General features: G+C 45.6%; 1 protein-coding gene across 1 annotated transcript; it reads right to left on the reverse strand.

Annotated features, from left to right (window-relative positions):
- Positions 1-5,011: 5,011 nt before the first annotated feature.
- Positions 5,012-7,788, reverse strand: LOC123116866 (2-hydroxy-6-oxononadienedioate/2-hydroxy-6-oxononatrienedioate hydrolase). The gene is made up of 4 exons (XM_044537752.1): positions 6,918-7,788; positions 6,237-6,326; positions 5,460-5,527; positions 5,012-5,362 (listed from the first exon to the last, which is right to left on the reverse strand). The coding sequence occupies exons 1-4, from the start codon at positions 7,584-7,586 to the stop codon at positions 5,227-5,229; spliced, it is 963 nt and encodes a 320-aa protein (XP_044393687.1). The 5' UTR covers positions 7,587-7,788; the 3' UTR covers positions 5,012-5,226.
- Between the last annotated feature and the right edge of the window lie 14,620 nt (positions 7,789-22,408).

A 22,408-nucleotide genomic window follows, 5' to 3' on the forward strand; every position in this document is an offset into this window, starting at 1 on the left:
CTAAATCTAGCATTATATACAAACACTAGAACAAATTTACATGAAATAAATTGGTAGAGTAGGTCTTGTACCGTCCGGATCGAGAGGGGTGCAAGAGGGTGGCCGACCATGAGGAGGACGTGAGAAGGCAGCCGGAAACGATGAGGGAGGGAGAGAGTATCCGAATGCGATGAGGGCGGGCTCGTCGGATGCTGTGAGGAGCTAGGTCGCTGGGCGCCGGCCGGGGGGGGGGGGGGGGGGGAGTGGGGTCGACGTTGTGGGTGGCTATGTCTCCGGAGCCACTGCGGGGGCAGGGGAGAGTCTGCTGGCACGCGAGGAGGCGAGAACGAGAGTGCATGGTTTTCGAGTTTTTTCTTGTTTTTCACCGATTTTCCTATTTTCTTTCTCTATTTTTACTGGTTTATGTTTTCCTTCCTTTTTGTTTGCTTCTCTACGGTTTTCTTCGTTTATTTCTCGGTTTTCACTAAAAAAATTCTTTCTTTTTCCATCATTTTTCTTCGGTTTTGTTTGCTTTTTTATCAGTTTTTCTCTCAGGTTTTCACCTATTTTTCTATAAACATTTTTGGTATTTTTCTAATACATGTTAACTTTTTCTAATATAAGATTAATATTTATTGATACAAGATTAATATTTTTTATATACCCATTTAGATTTTTCAAATGCTTGATTTCCATTTTTCAAGTAGCAAATTAACATTTTTTGAATAAATGATCAAAACTTTTCCATACATCTAATATTTTTCATATGCTTGTTAACATTTTAAGTTCAAGTTTAACATTTTTTAATACATTGTCAACATCATTTCTATAGATATTAAAAAAATTCAAATAATTGATTCACATTTTACAGATACCAGTTTATTATTTTTTTAATGCATGACCAACATGTTTACTATTCACAATTAACATTTTTTAAATGCTTGATTAACCATTTTCAAATACAATTTTAACATTTTTTAATATGTGTTCAACATTTTCCTATACACATTTAATATTTTTCAAACGCTTAATTAATATTTATTTTGAAAAGTTTTTAAACATTTTTCAGAAGCTTGGATTAACATTTCTACATACATCATCAACTTTTGTCATACACATTATATATTTTTGGTGTAATTTTTCGTATACATGAGAAACATTTTCTCTATACACATTTAAGTTTTTTAAATTCTTGCTTAAAATTTCGGAAATGTTTTATGTAAAGTGATTTTGTATATTTATTTAAAATATTTCAAAGTATGAATGAAAATATCAATTAAAACCAAAAACATTACACGAAATTACGTTTTAGCCTCCCGTGCGTCTGGGCCGGCCATCTTGCGGTCTGCTTGGCACGCGGCTTCCCTCAGTGTCACTTTATATAAGGAGGTAATTGCCGGGAAAATCCTATTGGACGCTCGCTGCGTCGACTTGTCGAGGCTTCGCACAGAGAAGTTAGCGACAGCGATCAAGATGGGCCGGCCCAGTTAGGAGATAGCGCTGCGCTGCAGCTTCCGGTTTTGGGAAACTTCTGGAGGGTTCCTGAACGGTTTTGGGAACCTTCTAGAAGGTTCTTGAACAGGGTTTTCACTGGTTTTTTCTTTTTTCTTTTTCTTTGTTGTTTTTCCTGTTTTTTTCTTTTTCTTTCTTCGTTTTTCTGTTTCTTTATTTCATCTTTCAATTCCTTTTTCTTCTCTTTTTTTTTTCTTTTTGTTCACATTTCAAATTATGTTTGGGAGTTTCAAAAAATCTTCCAATTTCAAATTCGCACTTCCAAATTTGTTCCCCATTTCAAAATTTGTTCTCAACATTCAAAAATTGTTCGTGCTTTAAAAAATTGTTCACGCTTCCAAATTTGTTCTCCATTTCAAATTTGTTCGTGCTTTAAAAAATTGTTCGCGCTTCTAAATTTGTTCTCCATTTCAAAATTTGTTCTCAACATTCAAAAACTGTTCGTGCTTTCAAAAATTGTTCACGGTTCCAAATTTGTTCTTCATTTTAAAACTTGTTCTCAACATTCAAAAATTGTTCGTGCTTTCAAAAAGTGTTCGAGCTTCCAAATTTGTTCTCCATTTCAAATTTTGTTCTCAATATCCAAAAAATGTTCGTGCTTTAAGAAATTGTTCGCGCTTCCAAATTTGTTCCCGTGTCAAAAATTGTTCTCAAGATTCAAAAAAAAATGTTCATGCTTTGAAAAAAAATCCATGCTTCCAAGTTTGTTCTCTGTTTCAAATTTTGTTCTCAAGATTAAAATAATGTTCGTTCTTTAAAAAATGTTCATGTTCAAATTTTGTTCTCAAATTTTCTATCTTACAAATTTGTTCTCTGTTTCAAAATTTTTTCTCAAGATTAAAAAAATGTTCGTGCTTTAAAAAATGTTCATGTTCAAATTTTGTTCTCTAAATTCAAAAAATGTTCGGGATTTTAAAAAGTGTTCAGTTTATCAAAAATTTGTTCAAGCCTTTTAGTTTTTCATCTAAAATTTGGAAAGTGTTCGCTTTTTAAGAAACACCTTTTCAAAATAATTTTCGCGTTAGGAATTTGAGAAAATGTTCGGGTCTATCGCGATGGTTATGCTCGTTCGTGGAAAGTTGGAGGTCCCTGGTTCGATCCCTCTGTCGAGCAGAGTTTTTTGTGATTTTTTCACTGCGTTGCGCGAATGGGCCGGCCCAGCTGGAGACGCGCCTGTGCGTGGTAATGTTTTTATGCTGCACTGTCGCGCTACAGTAATTGCGCCAGCTAGCCTGCCAATGGGCCGGCCCAGTCGGGGGCTGTCCCCTGTGCGGCGCGTGGAAATTGGACGCAACGCGCGTCGTATAGGAACTCCCGTATTGCCGCGCCGTGATTTTCGTAGGTTGCCGACTCCTTGTCTCCATGTCTAACTCAGTATTACGTCAGCCCAGTTAGACGCCCTTTTTTCCCCTTGGTCTAGGTTTCTTGGTTTTGAGAAGATTTCACTAGTTTTGCTTTCTTATCTCTCTTTTTCTCCCAGTTTTATGGTTTTACTTACTTCTCTTTTACTGGTTTTCCTTTTTATTTTTCCTGATTGTTGTTCTCCTTTTTCTCTCCTTCTTTTTATTTATTTATTCCGTTTTAAATTACCCTTTTTAGAAATAATTTCTGAACTTTCTTTATTGTTGAATATTTTGAAAATGCGGTAACATTTTTCTAATTTATAAATATTTTTAAAGTTTATGGACATTATTTGAAAACAGCACTATAAAAAAATTCTCAAATATTTTATACTTTGTGAAGATATTTTATAATCCTGAACATTCTTAAAGTTTGTTAACGTTTTTTAAGTTCTATGAATATTTCTTAAATTCGTGAACAATTTTAGTTTTGGGAAATCTTTTTTTGGTTGAAATATATTTTTAGAATTCTTGAACTTTATTAAAATTCACCAGTACAGTCAAAACTTCAATCGACAAATATATTTGTGAACAATTTTTCAGAACTTTTTTGAACTCATAAAATCTTGTTAAATTCATCGGACATTTCAAAAAAATCATGAAAATTCTTACAAATGCAAACATTTTAAAAAGGATTTCAAGTTTGTGAACATTTGTAATCTTCATGGTTATTTTTCAGTTAATGAATTCTCTTAATCTATAAACTTGTTTCAAGTATGTGAAGAAACAAAGCTGCTTCAAAATATTGTGTGCTATAGCACCACGTGCTAGTCATCTGAACAGAACCACCCATAGAAAAAGAAACATCATGTTGTCATTGTCCTGCGCCGTAAATTCATGGAGCAAACAAGTGGGCCTAAAGACCAAAACGAACATCCTCGCATTATAGCGACGATTAGGAGCTCCTGAAAAGGGCCTCTATTTAAGCAGTTGGTGCATCATCCAAAGAGCACATCTCAAGTAAAATGCACAGAACCACCACATTCGTGTCACCATTAGCGAAAAACTACCACTTTACGATTTGTAGCATCTTGCACCGCACCGGATTCCTAACAATGGCAAAAAATATTGAGCTATGTTTTGAGCACATTTTGACGTTGCTGAGAAAAAAAACACCGGTTCTGTGGATTTTACAGCACATCTGTCATCCATCTTAAATTCCCCAATCGATTGTGAGCTCTAAAAATCCAGAGCTAGCAAAGCAGTCACGCCATTTTTTGTTCGAGAGCTCAAGGCCCTCTTTTGAGAAAAGAGCTCAAGGCCTCGAGCGACCGGTGATTGGCTATATATCGCAGCCAACCCTATATATGTCATGGCTTGCGAGATGTTGTATTTGCTTAAAATATTTGTGATGAGTAATATTCTCTATTTTTTCAACCAGATTTGTTATCGGTCTATTTTTTGAACTCCATTCACACCAACTAGGAATCCGGGCTCCGCAACTGACATCAAGGCGATGAGTATTACTGGTCTTTTCACACATGATGACCGCAGAAGAAAAAAACACAATAGTAAATGAATCATGGAAAGGTATACATACGCATGTATATACGTGGTGTTTGTTTGTTGGACAAGATGTGATTCGCATTGGTGTTGTTGTGTTTTGCATTGCATTGTGGTGTAAGAGATATGCCCTAGAGATAGGCATATAGATGGCCACATTCATTTCTATTCGCGTTTTAGTAAATGTTTGTTGAAGCATACCGTTTGAAATTGTTAGCAATTATGATACTTACTACAATATAATCATGAAGTGCACAATGAAAATACACTAAAATCTACTGGAAATAATGCATACAATAACCGACGTAATCAACAGGCATCATTAAAAAAGAAATTATACAACAAGCAAAAAAAGCACTACACAACACCATATTAAATATGCTTTAACGCAACATCAGAAAATAGTGGCACCATTAGAGCATCCGAAAAGCATTACGCAATACTAAATTCTATAAAATCCTATTGGTGATTCTCACGATTCTGTTTCTCTCGACTTGCAAACATGTCAGCTCAGGATGCAATCATGCATGAAAAAAAACTTAACATGCAACCACAGGATGATTTTTTTCCATTATACTATATGACATATATTTAGTAAAAAACTCACAACTATACAATACTAAAATACAATAAATAATATATATTTCTCATGTTATTAATCAAAATATTCATGTTCCATACAAGCAAATATCATTGAAATATATATTGCTACTCATTTCGGAAGTAATTAATACGCAGGGTATCATCTAGTATGCTTTATCAAAACAACTAGAAAGCGATAGCACCATTCGGACATCCAAGGCTTTAGAAAAATGCATAAAGAAACAATAGATTAGGTTTTAGGGGAGATGGCATTGACATTAGCCAAGAATTCTTTAAGGCAGTGGTTATAGACACAAGGCCTCTCTAGCTGTGCTAGATGCCCTGCCTTGCTTATGCTTCGCAGCATCGCCTTCTCCCCCAGCTTCCTACACGCATCACATCATTAGTTTTTGTATTTTGCATCTCGGTAGAGGATATGAAGTAGCCAAGGTTGTTGATAGATAGCATATGTGGTTTTCTTACTCTTTTAGCATCTTGGCATTCTCTATGGGAAAGAAGTCGTCATCCTCGCCCCACAACATAAGTATGTTCTGCATGAGTGCAAATCGGATGATATATGAAGCAGTAAACTGATTTTATGTCCATAATGAGATTGCAACACTACTATGTATTTTTTTCCCTCATTCGGAGATGTTCATAGTCTTATTTGTCAAAATTCATGCGTGTGGGCATATTATGGATTGTTGGATATTGTGGTTGTTTTCTTTTTGGAAAAAAAATGTTGAGCTCCCATGCAAGGAAAACATCCAATTTTGCATCGATCAGAGTTCGAGCATAGAAACTTGTCTTTTTTGTTTGTCCCAAACAAGAAAACATTTTGGCTGGTATCTTTGCAGGTTAACATCACATAAGTACTCTTATGTTTAGAATAGTTTCAGATCTTTTTGACGCGGCAGAAATATCTAAAATGATAAAGCATACTGTAAATTATTCATTTGACAAATTTACGTTGCACAAAAAAAATAAAACATTTTGTACACACAGTGGTACTTGTGTGGCGTTGACCTGCAAAGTTTCAAACTCAAATGTTTATCTTCTTGGGATCACCGGAAGGAGAAATTTCTATATAAAAGTAGCATAGATCTTGACGCGAAATCTAGTGAACCGGGGTGGACTACCATGTGTCCTCAAGAAATCCAGTCCTTAAATTTCACGATACAAGTTATGATAATGAAAACAGACATCAGCATGAATAATCGCAAAAAAAACGAGTTTTAAAGTTATAGAAGTGTTGTGAACCTGCTGAAAAACAGGGGCCGATTCTTGTTTGTCCATCATCACGAGTTTTTCCAGCATCTCTTTCCTCTCCTGTCGGTTGGCATACATCACCTGCATCCAATATGTACATGAACACGCATGCATGCAAGATTCTTATGACCCATGCCATCTTAAAGGATGCTTAGATACGTTTTAGTCCCATGATTAAAAGTAGTAGGACTAAAACTTGTTAGCCTCACCCATGCTTGGATCCAAATACTAAAGCGACTAAAATCAAGTTAATGAGCATTTATTATCCTCCAAACCCTTCAATCTAGAACTCACCTGTGTTAAAGGAGAGGAGTTAAATAAGAAGAGTGAGGACTAATCCACATTTTAGTAGGGATATCCCTAACTAAAAAAATTAGTCTCAGGACTAGTTTTAGCCCCCTCTTTAGTCAGGGGTGCTTGGAACTTTAGCCTCTTAAAAAAAACTATTTTTAGTCAGACTAAAATAAGTCCCTTGGATCCAAGCACCCTCTTGATTTACATTCTCGGTTGTACAAAGTTCTATACTTCTACATTAATATCCGAGCTTTAGTAATAACCGAACTTATAAAAATTGAGTTATATGACACAAAGGATGGCACATTTACTGTAACATATTTTTTTAGTACCTCAAATCAAATACTACATCATATATGTTGTTAGTTTGTTACTGACCTTGAGGAAATCGCTGAGAAGGCGGTCGGGAAACCAGAGCTTCTTGTACATGGCGTCGGAGAAGAGCGACCTCAGCCGCGCGACCGAGTCCGGCAGCAACAGCTCCGCGAGCGTCCCGGCGCCGAACTTCTCTAGCATTGCGTCGTTCATGGCGCCCGTGTAGGCCACGTCGGCGCCAGACACGACCACGGACCCGACGAGGCCCGGGTGCACCGCGGCCATCTCGAACGCCACGAACCCGCCGTAGCTGAACCCGACGACGGTGCACCCCGCCCCCACGTCGAGCTTCCGCAGCGCCGCGGCCAAGCACCGCGCCTGGAACGCCACGGAGCGGTCGGGGGACGGCGACGTGGAGCCGCCGAAGTGGACCAGGTCGGGGACGTAGACGTCGTAGCCGCACCCGGCGAGGGCGCCCACCTGGAACCCCCACGTCATCATGCCGTCGCCGGCGAAGCCGTGCAGGAGCACTACGGCGTGCCTGCTGGTGGTCTGCTTCTCTCTCTGGTCCGCGGCGGCGGCTCCTGATCTGGCCATCTTGTGCTGGGGCAGCCAGAAGCTGAGGACGGTGCCGGCGTCGTCGTCCACGGCCACGGCGTGCTGCCGGAGGCCGGCGTTGGTGGCCAGCCGGGCCACCAAGTGCTCCCTCACCACCTGCACCCAGTTCACCATCCTAGCCTAGCCAGTCGGCCAGCCTTGCTTGATTGGTTATGGCGGGTTGCAGGGGCGTACCCATGTTGAGCCACCCGGGTGCACAGGACACCGGGTGCAGGAATTTTTCTTTGTAAATTTAATGCAAACTATGGTGAAGGACACCCCATTCTTAGATGAATATTGTGAGTGATTATATGATGGGACACCAGATCATTTTCTCTCTAGGTCCGCCCCTGGCGGGTTGGGTGGCACGCAGCTCAATTTGTATTGGCAAGGCAACGACGACCGGAAGGCACCGAGGCCCATGCATGCATGCCCATGCCGCTCATTTATGACAGTGCATGACCGGCCATCCAGGTTCATACGCTGCAGGCAGTAGTGGCACTGCGGTACGTCGTGTCCCCATGTTGCTTGACGTACGTCGAGGGACCGCCGGACCGGCCACTTGCGGCATCGGAATCCAGCTCTATATATACAGTAAGTTGTTGCACTGCTGTTTGAGTAGTCATTTAGGTGGGCCGAACCTCCCAACACGCCGACGCTTAGCGTAGCAGGGTCTGTACATAACTCCATCAAGAACAATGGCCGCCCGCCGAGCCTGCTCGTTACTGCGACCGTGCCGTCGAAGCTAAGCTTGACAAGCCCATGGCAATCAGGCCATGGGGTGGCGCGCCGTGCATGAACTTTGCTCCTGTTTTTTTTTTTTTTTGTCATCGAGAGAATTTTGTGGCAAAAATCAAAACAACCATGGATGGCCAACGATCTCCGGAGAAGATGCATGGTCATTAATCGCCTACCGAAGGGACGACTTTGTGTCGGATCGGACCAATCTGCTTGCAGTGGGTTTTGGTAACGTGGGCCACGGCCCGCGAGTCATGCATATATACACACTCATAATGTCGAGTAGTAGGGGTAGTTTTTTTTTTATCATACGGTTTGTTGTTAGTTAGCCGGCGAAGAAGTCTATAAGGCCTCGTACAATGCTAGGTGCTTAGGGAGATGCTTGGAAAAATAAACCGGATTTTCTGAAGCACTGGTGCCTATTTCTATAGAAGAGATGCCTAACTACGCGTCTACCTTGTACAAATAAGCACCGTTGCTTAAAGAAAGCCTGATTTATTTTTCTAAGCACCTTACATTGTACAAGGCCTAACTCCGCACACGCAGACGCAGGGCCGACCTCTGGCGAAGTCCCCCCATTTACGATGACCTGTTGGTAGTCCTTGCGCAGTTGAGCCACTGTTGGTCACTTGACCTCATCATACGAATGCTTGCTTGTTGATCTGGAGTAGACCAGTTGTTTTCAAACGAATGAACTGCGGCCAAACTCTAGCTGCCAGGAAACTGCTACCTCCATCCTGATTTATTCGTCCCTTCATACTTTATGTCAAATTTGGATCATAGATTTATTTACTAATAAAAATATTAATGCATGCGATCAAAATTTATATCATTAAATTCATATTTGAACATAGTTTTTAATGGCATAATTTTTTGTGACATGCATTGACGTTTTATTAGTTAAATCTATGATCAAAATTTGATATTAAATATGAAGATGACCAATAAACCAGGACGAAGGTAGTACAAAATTAAAGGCACCAGCGGCGCCTGCTTAGGCTGGCCATAGTGGGGGTAACATAAGTAGTATTATGCATTTGATACTCGCAAACATGCTTATGTGACAGACAATTAAATAAGAAAGAGATGATCATAGTAATATAGGTAGATACTGTAACATAGTAAATGTGATGCTATTATGTGTCATGCATGGCAATAAATGAGACCATCTATGATACTATGCACTATAGAAGTAGTAATATAGACTAGTAACATATGTACGTTACTAGTCTAAGTTACTCCCCACTATGACCAGCCTTACGAGCGACTACTGATCCGGTCTGTGGCCGGCTTGATTTCACCGTGGATTCTACGACGAAGAAGAAACAATTTGATTGCAAAGACCTTGATTCTACAACAAACGCCAATCTCTGAAACAAAGGAAGGTACGGGATTTCAATGACCATGCAGGAGGAGCTTGACTGGATGCGACTGTGTTGTAAGGATAGGAGCAAAATTAAGCTCGCAGTTAAAAGTGTGCATCAGATACAATACATGTTTCTGTTTGCCATAAATAAAGTCTGCAACCATATGCAGCTTTCAATATGCAATTCAATATTCTATGACTAGCATATAGCACCGCAAGCGGTCCATGGCTAATCGGCTATCCTCTTCCACCGCCTGGCAAGACCCCACAGTGAAAATACAACTCCGACACGCACCACGTGACACCACATGTGTGTTGTCAGACTAGCCATGGCGGAGAGTAACTGCGTATGTAATACCTGCATCTTGGTTTACTGATCCTTATTTATTTTTATGTCAAATTAGATTTAACTAACAAAATGTTAATGCATACTTCCTTCATTCCACAATGTAAAGCGTCCATATTTTCTGAGATTTAATTTTGACTGTAAATTTAACTATCGAGACCGACTACGGCGAGAGCAAAAATTATAATTCAGTGGTATAATTTTTGCTCCCGCCGCAGTCGATTTCTTTGGTTAAATTTACGTCGAATTTGAATCTCGGAAAGTGCGGACACACTACATTGCGTAATGGAAGGAGTATTATAAAAGACAATACAGTTGAAAACTATGTTCAAATACGAATCCAACGCTATAACTTTTGGTGACATGCATTAACATTTTGTTAGTTAAATTATTAATCAAAATTTGGCATAAAATACAAAGAGGACCAATAAACCAGAGTGGAGGTAGTAGTATACATGTTACTGGGCGGCGTTCGCAAAGTTCGACGCCGTGTCGATCTGGGTCCTTGCGGACATCGATCTCGCAGAGGCCTGGGCCCAAGACCGGCTAGTGACCACCACAGAGACGTCCACGAGGCCACGCCGCCTCGACGGAGAGCTTGTCAAGATCGGGGAGGAGTGGTCGCTGCGTGACACTGCCGTTGCCGCTGGCAAGGGCTTCCGGCGAGGGTTGGCGTTGGCCAAAGTGGCCCTACGCACAACACAGGAGGAAGCCAAGCGGTTCCTCCGCGAGCGTCAGGCGGTGGCGGGTAGGGCTATCGCGCCCCTGCACCCTTCTGCCGCAGGAAGGACTCTGATGACTCGGACGCCATGGATGACCCATACTGATGCGGGCCGGTCAGCCTGGCCAAGCATAAGGGTCACCGTCCGCTACAAATTAGTAGGGTTTTACTGTTTTAGTTGAACAGATGAAATATCATCCAACTTTATGTAAATTACATCAAACTTATGTCCATTTACATGAATTACGTTGTGTTTGCATGATATTTGTTTGTCTGGTTAAAATTTTACAACAGCATAGCCTTTAGTCTCAAACAAGTTGGGGTAGGCTAGAGGTGAAACCCATAAGGTCTCGCGACCAACTCATGGCTCTGGCACATGGATAGCACGCTTCCACGCACCCTTGTCCATAGCTAGTTCTTTGGTGATACTCCAATCCTTCAGATCTCTCTTAACGGACTCCTCCCATGTCAAATTCGGCCTACCCTGACCTCTCTTGACATTCTCCGCACGCTTTAGCCGTCCGCTATGCACTGGAGTTTCTGGAGGCCTGCGCTAAATATGCCCAAACCATCTCAGACGATGTTGGACAAGCTTCTCCTCAATTGGTGCTACCCCAACTCTCTCTCGTATATCATCATTTCGGACTCAATCTTTTCTCGTGTGGCCACACATCCATCTCAACATACGCATCTCCGCCACACCTAACTGTTGAACATGTCGCCTTTTAGTCGGCCAACACTCAGCGCCATACAACATAGCGGGTCGAACAGCCTGACAATGCCATAAACCTAGGGTAGGGTCATAGACCTGACCTATACGCCTTGTCCAAGGTCACTGCCCTAGAATCAAGGACATTCAAGATATAGCAAGGAGTACCGACTGAAACCATCGAGTGTAATCCACTCGACCAATCACCTCACTCGGGTACCCCCACGGTCATTCGACCAAGATGAAGCCATTCGACCAGACAAGAAACCACTCAGAGTACAGAAGACCTAGAGTCACTCAGGATGACAACGGTCAGGAGTTCACTCCGTAGTCTTAAAGGTCATTAAATACACTTTATAGTTGGCGTTATCAGTAATGCCCTATCTTAATGTACATTGAACCCCTATAATGGAGGTGGGCTGGGGTCCTGGCGCACTCTATATAAGCCGCCCCCCTCCTCAGGGACAAGGGTTCGCACCCCCTGTATCACACACACCATATTCGAGTCGACCGCCTCAGGGCACTGAGACGTAGGGCTTTTACCTCCTCCGAGAGGGGCCTGAACTCGTAAACTCGTGTGTACAACCTTGCCTCCTCATACGTACCCCCAATTCTTACTGTCACACTTGGTACCACGACAGTTGGCGCCCATCGTGGGGCAAAGCATCTTAGCAACTTCCGGTGAGGTTGCGTTTTCTCCGACCTTCATCAGCATGGTTTCCGGCGGCGGTTTGATCATGGGCCGCGAGTTCCGACTCGGTGCACTCACTTTCGTCGCCGACGACTCCGCCTAGCTTCAGGAAGCTCCCCTCGAAGTTGAGGCTCTCCCGATCTGTGGATCTTCGCACTTCCGCACGAGTGCCTACGGTGTCCTCTTGCGACAGCCGTCGACTCCGTATCGGTCGGCTTTCGCGTCGCTTTCTCACTCCGCTGGACGCTGCCGCAAGCGATCCGGTCGGTCACGGCTCCAGCGATGGGTGAGGCATGCGATGGCTCGCCAGACGGCCACCCCCCAAGTCGCTGCAATTGAGCCCGGCGAATTTCACTATGGTCCAGTCGACCTGTCGACTGGGACAGCAGATACTCTTTCCGAGAGCGGGAGTTGTGACCCCGCGGTAGAAGTCCTCATGGTCAATCCCCGTTGTAGCCCGCCTTGTTTTCGCTGCAGCGGTGGCAACGGCGCCGGCGATGGCGCGTCATTCGGCCACGAGGAGTACGAGCCCCAACCTCTCAATTCGCATCAGAGGAAGGAGCTGCACCGCCGCAACGTGGAGGCCCTCCAGACCCCCATCATTGGGGAGACCGCCAAGGCCCGGGCCTTGGAGGCAATGCGCCTGGCCACTCTGGCTGAGCGCACTTGTTTGGAGAATCTCCAACATTCTCTTGACGAGCGTGCCCGTCGATTGATCCTCGATTCCAGTCGACGTCCACGACAGTTGTTTCCACCGGAAACTCAGGTATTCCGCACTCCAATCCAGAATCTTACGGCTACTACGTGCATCGCAGAGTCTATTCAGTCGCCCCGTTCAGAAGCTGGAAGGGGTTTGGAACAAATCAGAACGCTGCTCCGAGCGGCAGGAGACCTGAACTCCGCCGTTTCTCAACCACGGAACAGGATCCACAGCAGATCGGTAAGGGCAGATACTGTTCACTCGGCACACAGTCCTGGGTCACCTTTGCGACGAGAAGATCGTGATCACCACCAAGATCGGCACCCAGGAAGAGTTCATGAAGAAAATGATCGCGAGTACGCCCGCAACAACCACCGTCGAGCGCCTTCGCCCCTTCCGAGGGATGGATCATACGCGCCCCGGCGGTATGATTACAGGCGTCCGTATGTTAATGACCACAGAGTTACAGTCAACCCAAGAGAGCCTGGTTTCGACGCAAGGTCACTCCTTGTTCAGGGTTTGGTCGACCGAAATAGAGCATACAGAGAGGGGCTAGATAGAGACATGCCCAGTGGAAGGAGGGTCCATGTTTCTGGCCCTGAGTGTTTTGGAAGAGCCATAAGAGCCGCTAAGATCCCTCACAACTTCAGATTAGCAACTGGCGTCAGTAAGTTCACAGGAGAATCGAAGCCCGACACTTGGTTGGAAGATTACCGAGTGGCTGTGCACATTGGTGGCGGCAGTGATGAGGTGGCCATGAAGCACCTCCCCTTGATGCTCGAAGGTTCTGCCAGAGCTTGGCTGAATCAGTTGGCCCCTGGAAGAATTCTCAGTTGGGATGAGTTGGCCCGAGTGTTTGCCAGAACATTTGAGGGCACTTGCAAGAGACCTGCTGGTTTGCCAGAATTACAGCACTGCATGCAGAAACCGAATGTGACCTTGAGAGATTATATCCAAAGGTGGATCACTCTGCACCACACAGTGGAGAATGTGTCTGATAACCAAGCAGTTTGTGCTTTCAAAGAAGGTGTTCATTACAGAGAGCTCAATCTGAAGTTCGGTTGGACCGGAGATATGTCTCTGGCTCGGATGATGGAGATTTCCACGAAATATGCTAACGGCGAAGAATAAGACCGACTCCAGAGCGGCAAGCACAAGTCAGTCGCCCAAGACACCGGAGGTGGGAATTCCAGTCAGAATCAGAAGCGAGAAGCCGAGGCAGCAGGCCCTGCTGAGGCAGCAATATTGAACCAGGGAAAGTTCAAAGGGAAGCCCAAGGGGCCCTGGAACCCTAAGAAGGTGAAGGATCAAGATGGAAATGATGTACTTGATTTGCCGTGTCATATACACACTAAGAAAGATGAAGAGGGGAATCTTATTCTTCCCAAGCATACCACTCGACGGTATCGACTCCTGATTCAGAGCTTCCAAAAGAAAGGTCAGCCTAGTGAGAAGGATAAAGAGTCTGATAAGGAAGAAGACAAAGAGAATGAGGATGAAGGTTTCCCCAATGTCAATACCACTTTGATGATTTTTGCTGATGTCGAGAGCAAAAGTCGACTGAAAGTGATCAATAGGGAAGTGAACATGGTTGCTCCGGCAACAAAGACATACTTGAAGTGGTAAAAAAACCATACCATTCGACCAGTCCAATCACCCAGCACACATTGCCACCCCTGGGCGGCAAGCGTTGGTGGTTGACCCAGTCGTTGGGGGCACTCGACTGACCAAGGTTTTGATGGACGGTGGCAGTGGTCTGAATATCCTGTACGTTGAGGCCCTCAAAGGGATGGGCATCCCGATGTCCAAGCTCAGTGAAAGCAATATGCGATTCCACGGAGTCATCCCAGGAAAGAAAGCCGATTCACTCGGTCAGATTACTCTTGATGTGGTTTTCAGCGATGAGAAGAATTATCACAAGGAGAAGTTGACCTTTGAGGTAGTGGATTTCAAAAGTGTGTACCATGCCATTTTGGGCCAGCCTGCATATGCTCGTTTCTTGGCTCGACCATGTTATGTATACCTCAAGATGAAGATTCTTGGCCCCAAAGGCGTGATCACAGTTACTGGGAGTCGACAAAGAGCAGAAGATTGCTTCCAGAAAAGTTGTAAGATCGTTGATGAACAGATGGCAGCAGTAGAGTTTCAAGAGTACCATAAGAATGCAGATCCAAGTGATTTGTTGTGTGCCAAAAACCCCGCTTCAGAGTCCGCATTTCAGTCGGCAGGGGAAACAAAGCCGATTCACATTCACCCGACCGATCCAAATGCTGCTCCGACCCATATTTCAACAACACTCGACAGCAAATAGGAAGAAGTGCTCATCCAGTTCCTCCGTGAGAACTGGAACATCTTTGCATGGAAACCATCAGACATGCCGGGTGTACCCAGGGGACTGGCTGAGCACCATTTGCGAGTCGAGCCAAAAGCAAAACCTGTCAAAGAGCATCTCCGTAGGTCCGCCACGGAGAAGAGGAAGGCGATTGGCAAAGAAGTGGCTCGGCTCCTAGCAGCAGAGTTCATCTGCGAGATATACCACTCCGAGTGGCTCGCCAACGTTGTCATGGTCCCCAAGAAAGATAAGTCACTTCGTATGTGTATTGATTTCAAGCATATCAATCGGGCCTGCTCGAAAGATCATTTTCCTCTACCCCGCATCGACCAAATAGTCGACTCAACTGCGGGATGTGAATGCTTGTCCTTTCTGGATGCGTATTCCGGGTACCATCGGATCCTTCTGTATGGACCCGATGATATAAAAACTACTTTCATCACTCTGTTCGAATGTTTTTGCTATGTCACTATGCCATTCGGCCTCAAGAATGCTGGTTCCATGTTCATGCGCATAATTCAGAAGTGCTTGCTCACTCAAATCAGTCGGAATGTGGAAGCGTACATGGATGACATAGTGGTCAAGTCATGCAAACGTTCCGACCTACTGACTGACATCGCTGAAACCTTTGCCAATCTGAGAAGATACAATATCAAGCTCATCCGTCAAAGTGCACATTCGGAGTCCCAGGTGGAAAATTACTCGGTTTTCTCGTTTCCGAACGAGGGATCGACGCGAACCTAGAGAAGGTTGACACAATCCTCCGAATGAAACTCCCTATGCATGTGCATGATGTTCAGAGGCTTACCGGTTGCTTGGCCGCATTGAGTCGATTCATTTCATGCCTCGGTGAAAAGGCATTGCCTCTTTACTGACTGATGAAGAAGTCTGATAAGTTCGAGTGGAATGGCGAAGCTGAAGCAGCATTTGAAGAGCTCAAAGCCCTGCTTTCCACCCAACTGGTGCTTGCTGCTCCAATCAGCAAAGAGCCTTTACTGCTTTACATCTCAGTCCTTGGACAAGTTGTTAGCACAGTGTCGGTGTCAAAACCGGCGGATCTCGGGTAGGGGGTCTCGAACTGTGCGTCTAAGGCTAATGGTAACAGGAGGCTGGGGACACGATGTTTACCCAGGTTCGGGTCCTCTCTATGGAGGTAATACCCTACTTCCTGCTTGCTTGATCTTGATGATATGAGTATTACAAGAGTTGATCTACCACGAGATCGTAGAGGCTAACCCTAGAAGCTAGCCTATGATTATGATTGTTGTTTTTGTCCTATGGACTAAACCCTCCGGTTTATATAGACACCAGAGGGGGCTAGGGTTACACAGAGTCGGTTACAGAGAAGGGAATCTACATATCCGAATCACCAAGCTTGCCTTCCATGCAAAGAAGAGTCCCACCCGGACACGGGACAAAGTCTTCTATCTTGTATCTTCATAGCCCAATAGTCTGGCCAACGTATATAGTCCAGCTGTCCGAGGACCCCATAATCTAGGACTCCCTCACACAGTACTCATGGTCGAGCGTGAAGAACAAGGCAAGGCCTTCAAAGTTCAGCGCCCAATGTATTATATTTCTGAAGTCTTAACTCCATCCAAGTAGAGATACCCACACTATCAGAAGCTAGTTTATGGAATTTATCTGACCATGAAGAAAGTAGCACACTACTTCTCAGACCACTCGGTTTCAGTTGTCAGTGATGCTCCACTATCAGAAATCCTGAACAATAGAGATGTAACTGGTGAGTGGCAAAATGGGCGATTGAACTCCTTCTGTTAGATATCAAGTTTGAGGCCAAGAAGGCCATCAAGTCCCAGGCAATAGCATATTTCCTTACAGAGTGGACCAAACAGGAGCAACCGGCTCAAGTTCACTTGGAGCACTAGACTATGTTCTTTGATGGCTCTAAGATGTTGAATGGATCCGATGCAGGAGTAGTTCTGGTGTTCCCAAGAGGCGACAAGCTCAACTATGTCCTCCAGATTCACTTTGATTCTTCAAATAACAAAGCTGAATATGAGGCACTTCTGTATGGGTTGCATATGACCATTTCACTCGGCGTCCGACGGCTGATGGTATACAACGACTCAGACTTAGTGGTTAATTAGGTGATGAAGGAATGGGATGTCAGGAGTCCAGCGATGATCGGTTATTGCAATGCAGTAAGGAAGCTGGAAAAGAAGTTCGAGGGGTTAGAGCTCCATCACATACCCTGAATCAAGAATCAAGCGGCTGACGAACTGGCAAAGATAGGTTCCACTTGGAAGCCTATCCCCAAATGTGTTTTTGGAGCATCTCCACACCCCGTCAGTACAGGGAGATCCCTTCAAGGAAGAACCCCCACAGCCGATGAGTTCAACCGATCTGACTGAAGTCGAAGTCCCAACTGTAGTCGACTTGGTCATGGGTGTCTTAGTGATCACATGCCGGACTGGACAGTGTCGTATATTGCATATATACTTAGGAAGGAGCTCCCAAAGGACGAGGATGAGGCTCGACAGATCGTCCAACGATCAAAAGCTTTCGCCGTGATAAAAGGGCAGCTCTACAGAGAAAGTGTCACGGGAGTGGCTCAACACTGCATTACCCCAGAAGAAGGCCAAATGATCCTAAACGAGATTCACTCGGGGACCTGTGGTCACCATGCTTCCTCTCAGACCATTGTGGCCAAAGCATACCGAGCGAGATTTTATTGGCCTCGTGCGAATGAAATGGCAAAGGATATAGTCGACAAGTGCGCAGGATGTCAGTTCTACTCCAACATGTCCCACAAGCCTACATCGGCCTTGAAGACTATTCCACTCGTCTGGTCATTTGCATTCTGGGGGTTAGATATGGTTGGACCCTTCAAGACCGGCAGAAGTGGTTTCACTCATTTGCTCATAGCAGTCGACAAGTTCACCAAATGGATCGAAGCCAAGCCTATCAAAAACCTTGACTTAAGCACTACCGTCAGTTTTGTCAGAGAATTGATATTCAGATATGGAGTCCCTCATAGTATTATCACAGATAATGGCTCCAACTTTGATTCTGATGAATTCAAGGCATTCTGTGCTTCCCAAGGCACTTGGGTCGACTATGCGTCCGTTGCACACCCGCAGTCGAATGGACAAGCAGAAAGGGCGAATGGTTTAATCCTTCAAGGGCTGAAACCCCGACTGATGTGCGACCTCAAGCACACTACTGGAGCTTGGGTGACTGAGTTACCATCCATCCTATGGGGTCTAAGAACAATGCCAAACCGGTCGACTAACCGAACCCCCTTCTTCTTGGTGTATGGTGCTGAGGCTGTGCTTCCGAGTGACTTGCTGCACAACGCTCCCCGAGTGGAACTCTTCTCAGAAGCTGAAGCAGAGCAGGCACGCCAAGACGCAGTGGATCTCCTAAAAGAGGAACAAGATATGGCTCTGATCCGGTCGACCATTTATCAGTAAGATCTGTGTCGGTTCCGTGCCCGTAATGTCAGAGGGCGAGCATTCTGAGAGGGAGACCTTGTGCTCCGAGTGGATCAAAAATGGCCGCACAAGCTCGCTCCAGCCTGGGAAGGCCCCTTCATCATCACCAAGGTGCTTCACGATGGTGCATACCACATCTATAACATAGCCAAGAAGATGGACGAGCCACGTGCATGGAACGCAGAGCTGCTCCGCCATTTCTACACATAAATCACTCGGATCGACGAGTTGTAATAAAAGTACTTCAGTTTTCTTATCAAAGACATGATTTCCGCAGTCACAAATTGTTTGTTTTCACATATACTTGTGTTCAAATCCCCTAGTGGGTGCTTAGCCATGAACCCAATTCGCCTAACTTTCAAAAAACACTCTGAGTGGAGAGCGATCCTCCCACTCGGTGGCTTAGCTGCGACCCCATACTCGCCTAAGTTAAAAAAACACTCCGATTGGAGAGCGATCCTCCCACTCGGGGGCTTAACTACGACCCCGTGCTCGCCTAAGTTAAAAACACTCTGAGTGGAGAGAAATCCTCCCACTCGGGGGCTTAGCCGCGACCCCGTACTTGCCTAAATTAAAAAACACTCCGAGTGGAGAGCAATCCTCCCACTCGGGGGCTTAGCCACGACCCCGTACTCGCCTAAGTTAAAAAAACACTCTGAGTGGAGAGCCATCCTCCCACTCGGGGGCTTAGCTGCGACCCAATACTCGCCTAAGTTAAAAAATGCTCCGAGTGGAGAGCAATCCTCCCACTCAGGGGCTTAGCCGCAACCCCGTGCTCACCTAAGTTAAAAAACACTCCGAGTGGAGAGCAATCCTCCCACTCGGGGGCTTAGCTGTGACTCCGTACTCGCCTAAGTTAAAAAACACTCCGAGTGGAGAGCAATCCTCCCACTCGGGGGCTTAGCTACGACTCCATACTCGCCTAAGTTAAAAAAGCACTCCGAGTGGAGAGCAATCCTCCCACTCGGGGGCTTAGCTGTGACTCCGTACTCGTCTAAGTTAAAAAACACTCCGAGTGGAGACCAATCCTCCCACTCGGGGGCTTAGCTGCGACTCCGTACTCGCCTAAATTAAAAAACACTCTGAGTGGAGAGAAATCCTCCCACTCGGGGGCTTAGCTGCGACCCCGTACTCGCCTAAGTCACAAGTACAATGTATGCTCCATCTCGATCCGCAAGGACGACGAGGTTTCAATTGAACACATCCTCTGAGTTGCGTCACAAGTACAACGTGCGCTCCATCTCGATCCGCAAGGACGACGAGGTGTCGATTGAACACATCCTCTGAGCTGCGTCACAAGTACAACATGCGCTCCATCCCGATCTGCAAGGACGACGAGGTGTCAATTGAGCACATCGTCTGAGCTACGTCACAAGTACAATGTACGCTCCATCCCGGTCCGCAAGGATGACGAGGCGACGTTCGATCACATCATCAGTTCCACTCGACGAGGAGTGGAAAGGTCGAGTCCCACTCGGAACCAAAAACATCCAAAAGCGATGAAGGCAAAGTCATCATATTTGAAGAAAACCATGTTCGGATAAATCCCTGCAAAAGTTCAGAACCACGGGCATAAGTACTCAGGCATCAAGCCTAAAAGAGTTTAACGGTTACATAACCACTCGGCATTCTGAGGCAAATAAAGGTGGAGCACAATGTTTGTTCACTCGGCAGGAGGAGGACTTGCTGGATCGACGAAGTTGTCGAGGTCGATGATGTCCGCGATACGGGTGGCGGCGTCAAGGAAGGTGTCCATGAAAGACTGGAAGCTGAGCTTCTTAGTGTTGGCAACCTTGAGAGCCGCCAGCTTGTCTTCTCTGACGTCCTTGCAGTGGACTCGAACCAACGACAGAGCAACATCAGCGCCACAGCGAGCAGACGACTTCTTCCACTCCTGCACTCGACTAGGGATCTCATTCAGTCGAGTCATCAGGGACTCGAGATCTTTTTGAAGTTCTACTTGAGGCCAGAGTTCAACGTTGATCCGCGACATTGCCACCTTCAGACGTGTGAGATAGTTCACAACACCGTCTAGACGAGACTCCAATCGAAGCACGCTCATCGCAATGTCATCTTTGACAGGAGAGTTTATGGGGTCAAGACCCATCTCAACTCGCCCAATTTTTGCTTCAAAATCTTGACAAAATTTTGCATAGTCAGATAGGTGTTGAGTCGACAGTTCAATAAGATGCATCAGTCGACATCAACAAATCAGTCGGACAAAGAGAAATACCTTCAAGCTTCAAGACTAGCTTCTCAGCAAGTTGTCCTAGATAAGCCTCCAGTTCACCTTTCTTGGCCTTGAGACTTCCAACCCCGCCAGTCAGGGTCTCCTTATCCTTCTTCAGCTTCTCAACCTCCTGGTTGGCCTCTGCAACGGCAGTCTTCAGCTTGGAGTTCTCCTCTTCTAACTTGCTGACTGAGGCCAACTTCTTATCCGCGAGTGCTGTTTTCTCTCATGCCTCTTTCTGAGCTGCGGCAAGGTCTTGGTCTTTCTTCTCCAGAGGCTCCCTCGTTTTCTCTAAAGAAATAACATTCTTCAGACGAGGTTGGAGTTGATAGTTTTCACTGCGCACATCTGTTCGAGTGAAATCACTCAGTTCAAGTGACTAAAAAAAGGGGGGGTCATATGATGGACAGTCGACGAATTATTACCTCCCATGGCGGCTGCTTCATCCTGGGCCTTCTTGAGATTCTTCTTAGCCAGCTCCAGATCTAAGTTAAGACTGATCCGCTTCTTCTCTAGTTCAGCAAATTGAGCCCCAATATCACAAGATTTCTGCGGTCAGCAAAGAAGATATGTCAGTCGACAGGAACAAAAGTCAATCACAATGACAATTGCTCTAAGACTACCACCGAATCAAACATTCAACAGTAGTCTCGGGGACTACACCCAGTGGATGCACTTAGCGTGCCCCCACTGGTCCGGTTTTCCACTCTGCTTGGTCTGCCCAGCATGAGTATGCAAAAAAAAGAGCTTCTCAGACCCCAGACGACTACCAGCAGTCGACCGCGGTCTCGGGGACTACACCTAGTGGGTGCACTCGGCATGCCCCCACTGGTCCGGATTCCACTCGGATCGCGATATTCAACCGAGTGAAACAACAATGAAGCAACATTCGACAAAGACCCCCGCCGTGTCAAACACCCGATGGTGGTCTCGGGGACTACACCCAGCGGGTGCACTCTGCGTGCCCCCACTGGTTCAGAAAAACACTCGAGTCCACCTGGTCGACTGAAGTGGAAGTATTCAACAATAAGTCGGAACACTGCATCCAGTGGGTGATTGGATGCGAGATACAGACCCATGATAGATGCACATAATAGGTTCCAAACCGCTCATCCAAGGACACCTTACAGACAACAAAGCAGGGAAACCAACTAACCTTGACGTTGGCTTGCAAAGCGGTGCTGGCATTGTAGGCAACCTGACTGGCCTCGTGCACCACCTTCATCTGTTCCATCACGAGGTTTGCCTGGAGAAGAGCCTCCCTGGAGGCACTCGGAGGGTCGTCTGGAGTGTGGTATGCAGCAAAGAGCGATGACGCCAGTACAGTCGGAGCAATCATAGGATCTGAAGCATGGAGTTGTGCAGGCGCGGCAGAGACTTGAGCAGTCGACGCCGAAGTACGGTCAGTCGATAGCGGATTGGCAAAGGTAACATTGGCCCGAGCCGGATTTCCAGATCGCTGGACCACCGTCCCTGGTGCCGGTGTCGACTGAGGCACCTAACCTTCGGCCGTCCTCCTGCTTGAGGCCCTGCCCCTCCTTCTCGTCTCTTTCAAAGGCACTTCTTCCTCATCATCCAGAAGCTCAATGATGTCTCGCGGGGCTGCAACACAAGGCAATCATAAGAGTACAATCGACAGATAATCCAGTCGACAAAAACAAAATTA

This window comes from Triticum aestivum, chromosome 5B (genome assembly GCF_018294505.1).
Source record: "Triticum aestivum cultivar Chinese Spring chromosome 5B, IWGSC CS RefSeq v2.1, whole genome shotgun sequence".
NCBI classification, from domain to species: domain Eukaryota; kingdom Viridiplantae; phylum Streptophyta; class Magnoliopsida; order Poales; family Poaceae; genus Triticum; species Triticum aestivum.

Coding starts and splice junctions, on each gene's coding strand:
- LOC123116866 (XM_044537752.1), bottom strand. CDS start 7,586: ATGGTGAACTGGGTGCAGGTGGTGAGGGAGCACTTGGTGGCCCGGCTG. Junction 6,327..6,917: donor TTCTCAGCGATTTCCTCAAG/GTCAGTAACAAA, acceptor TATTGGATGCAG/GTGATGTATGCCAACCGACA. Junction 5,363..5,459: donor AATGCCAAGATGCTAAAAGA/GTAAGAAAACCA, acceptor TGATGCGTGTAG/GAAGCTGGGGGAGAAGGCGA.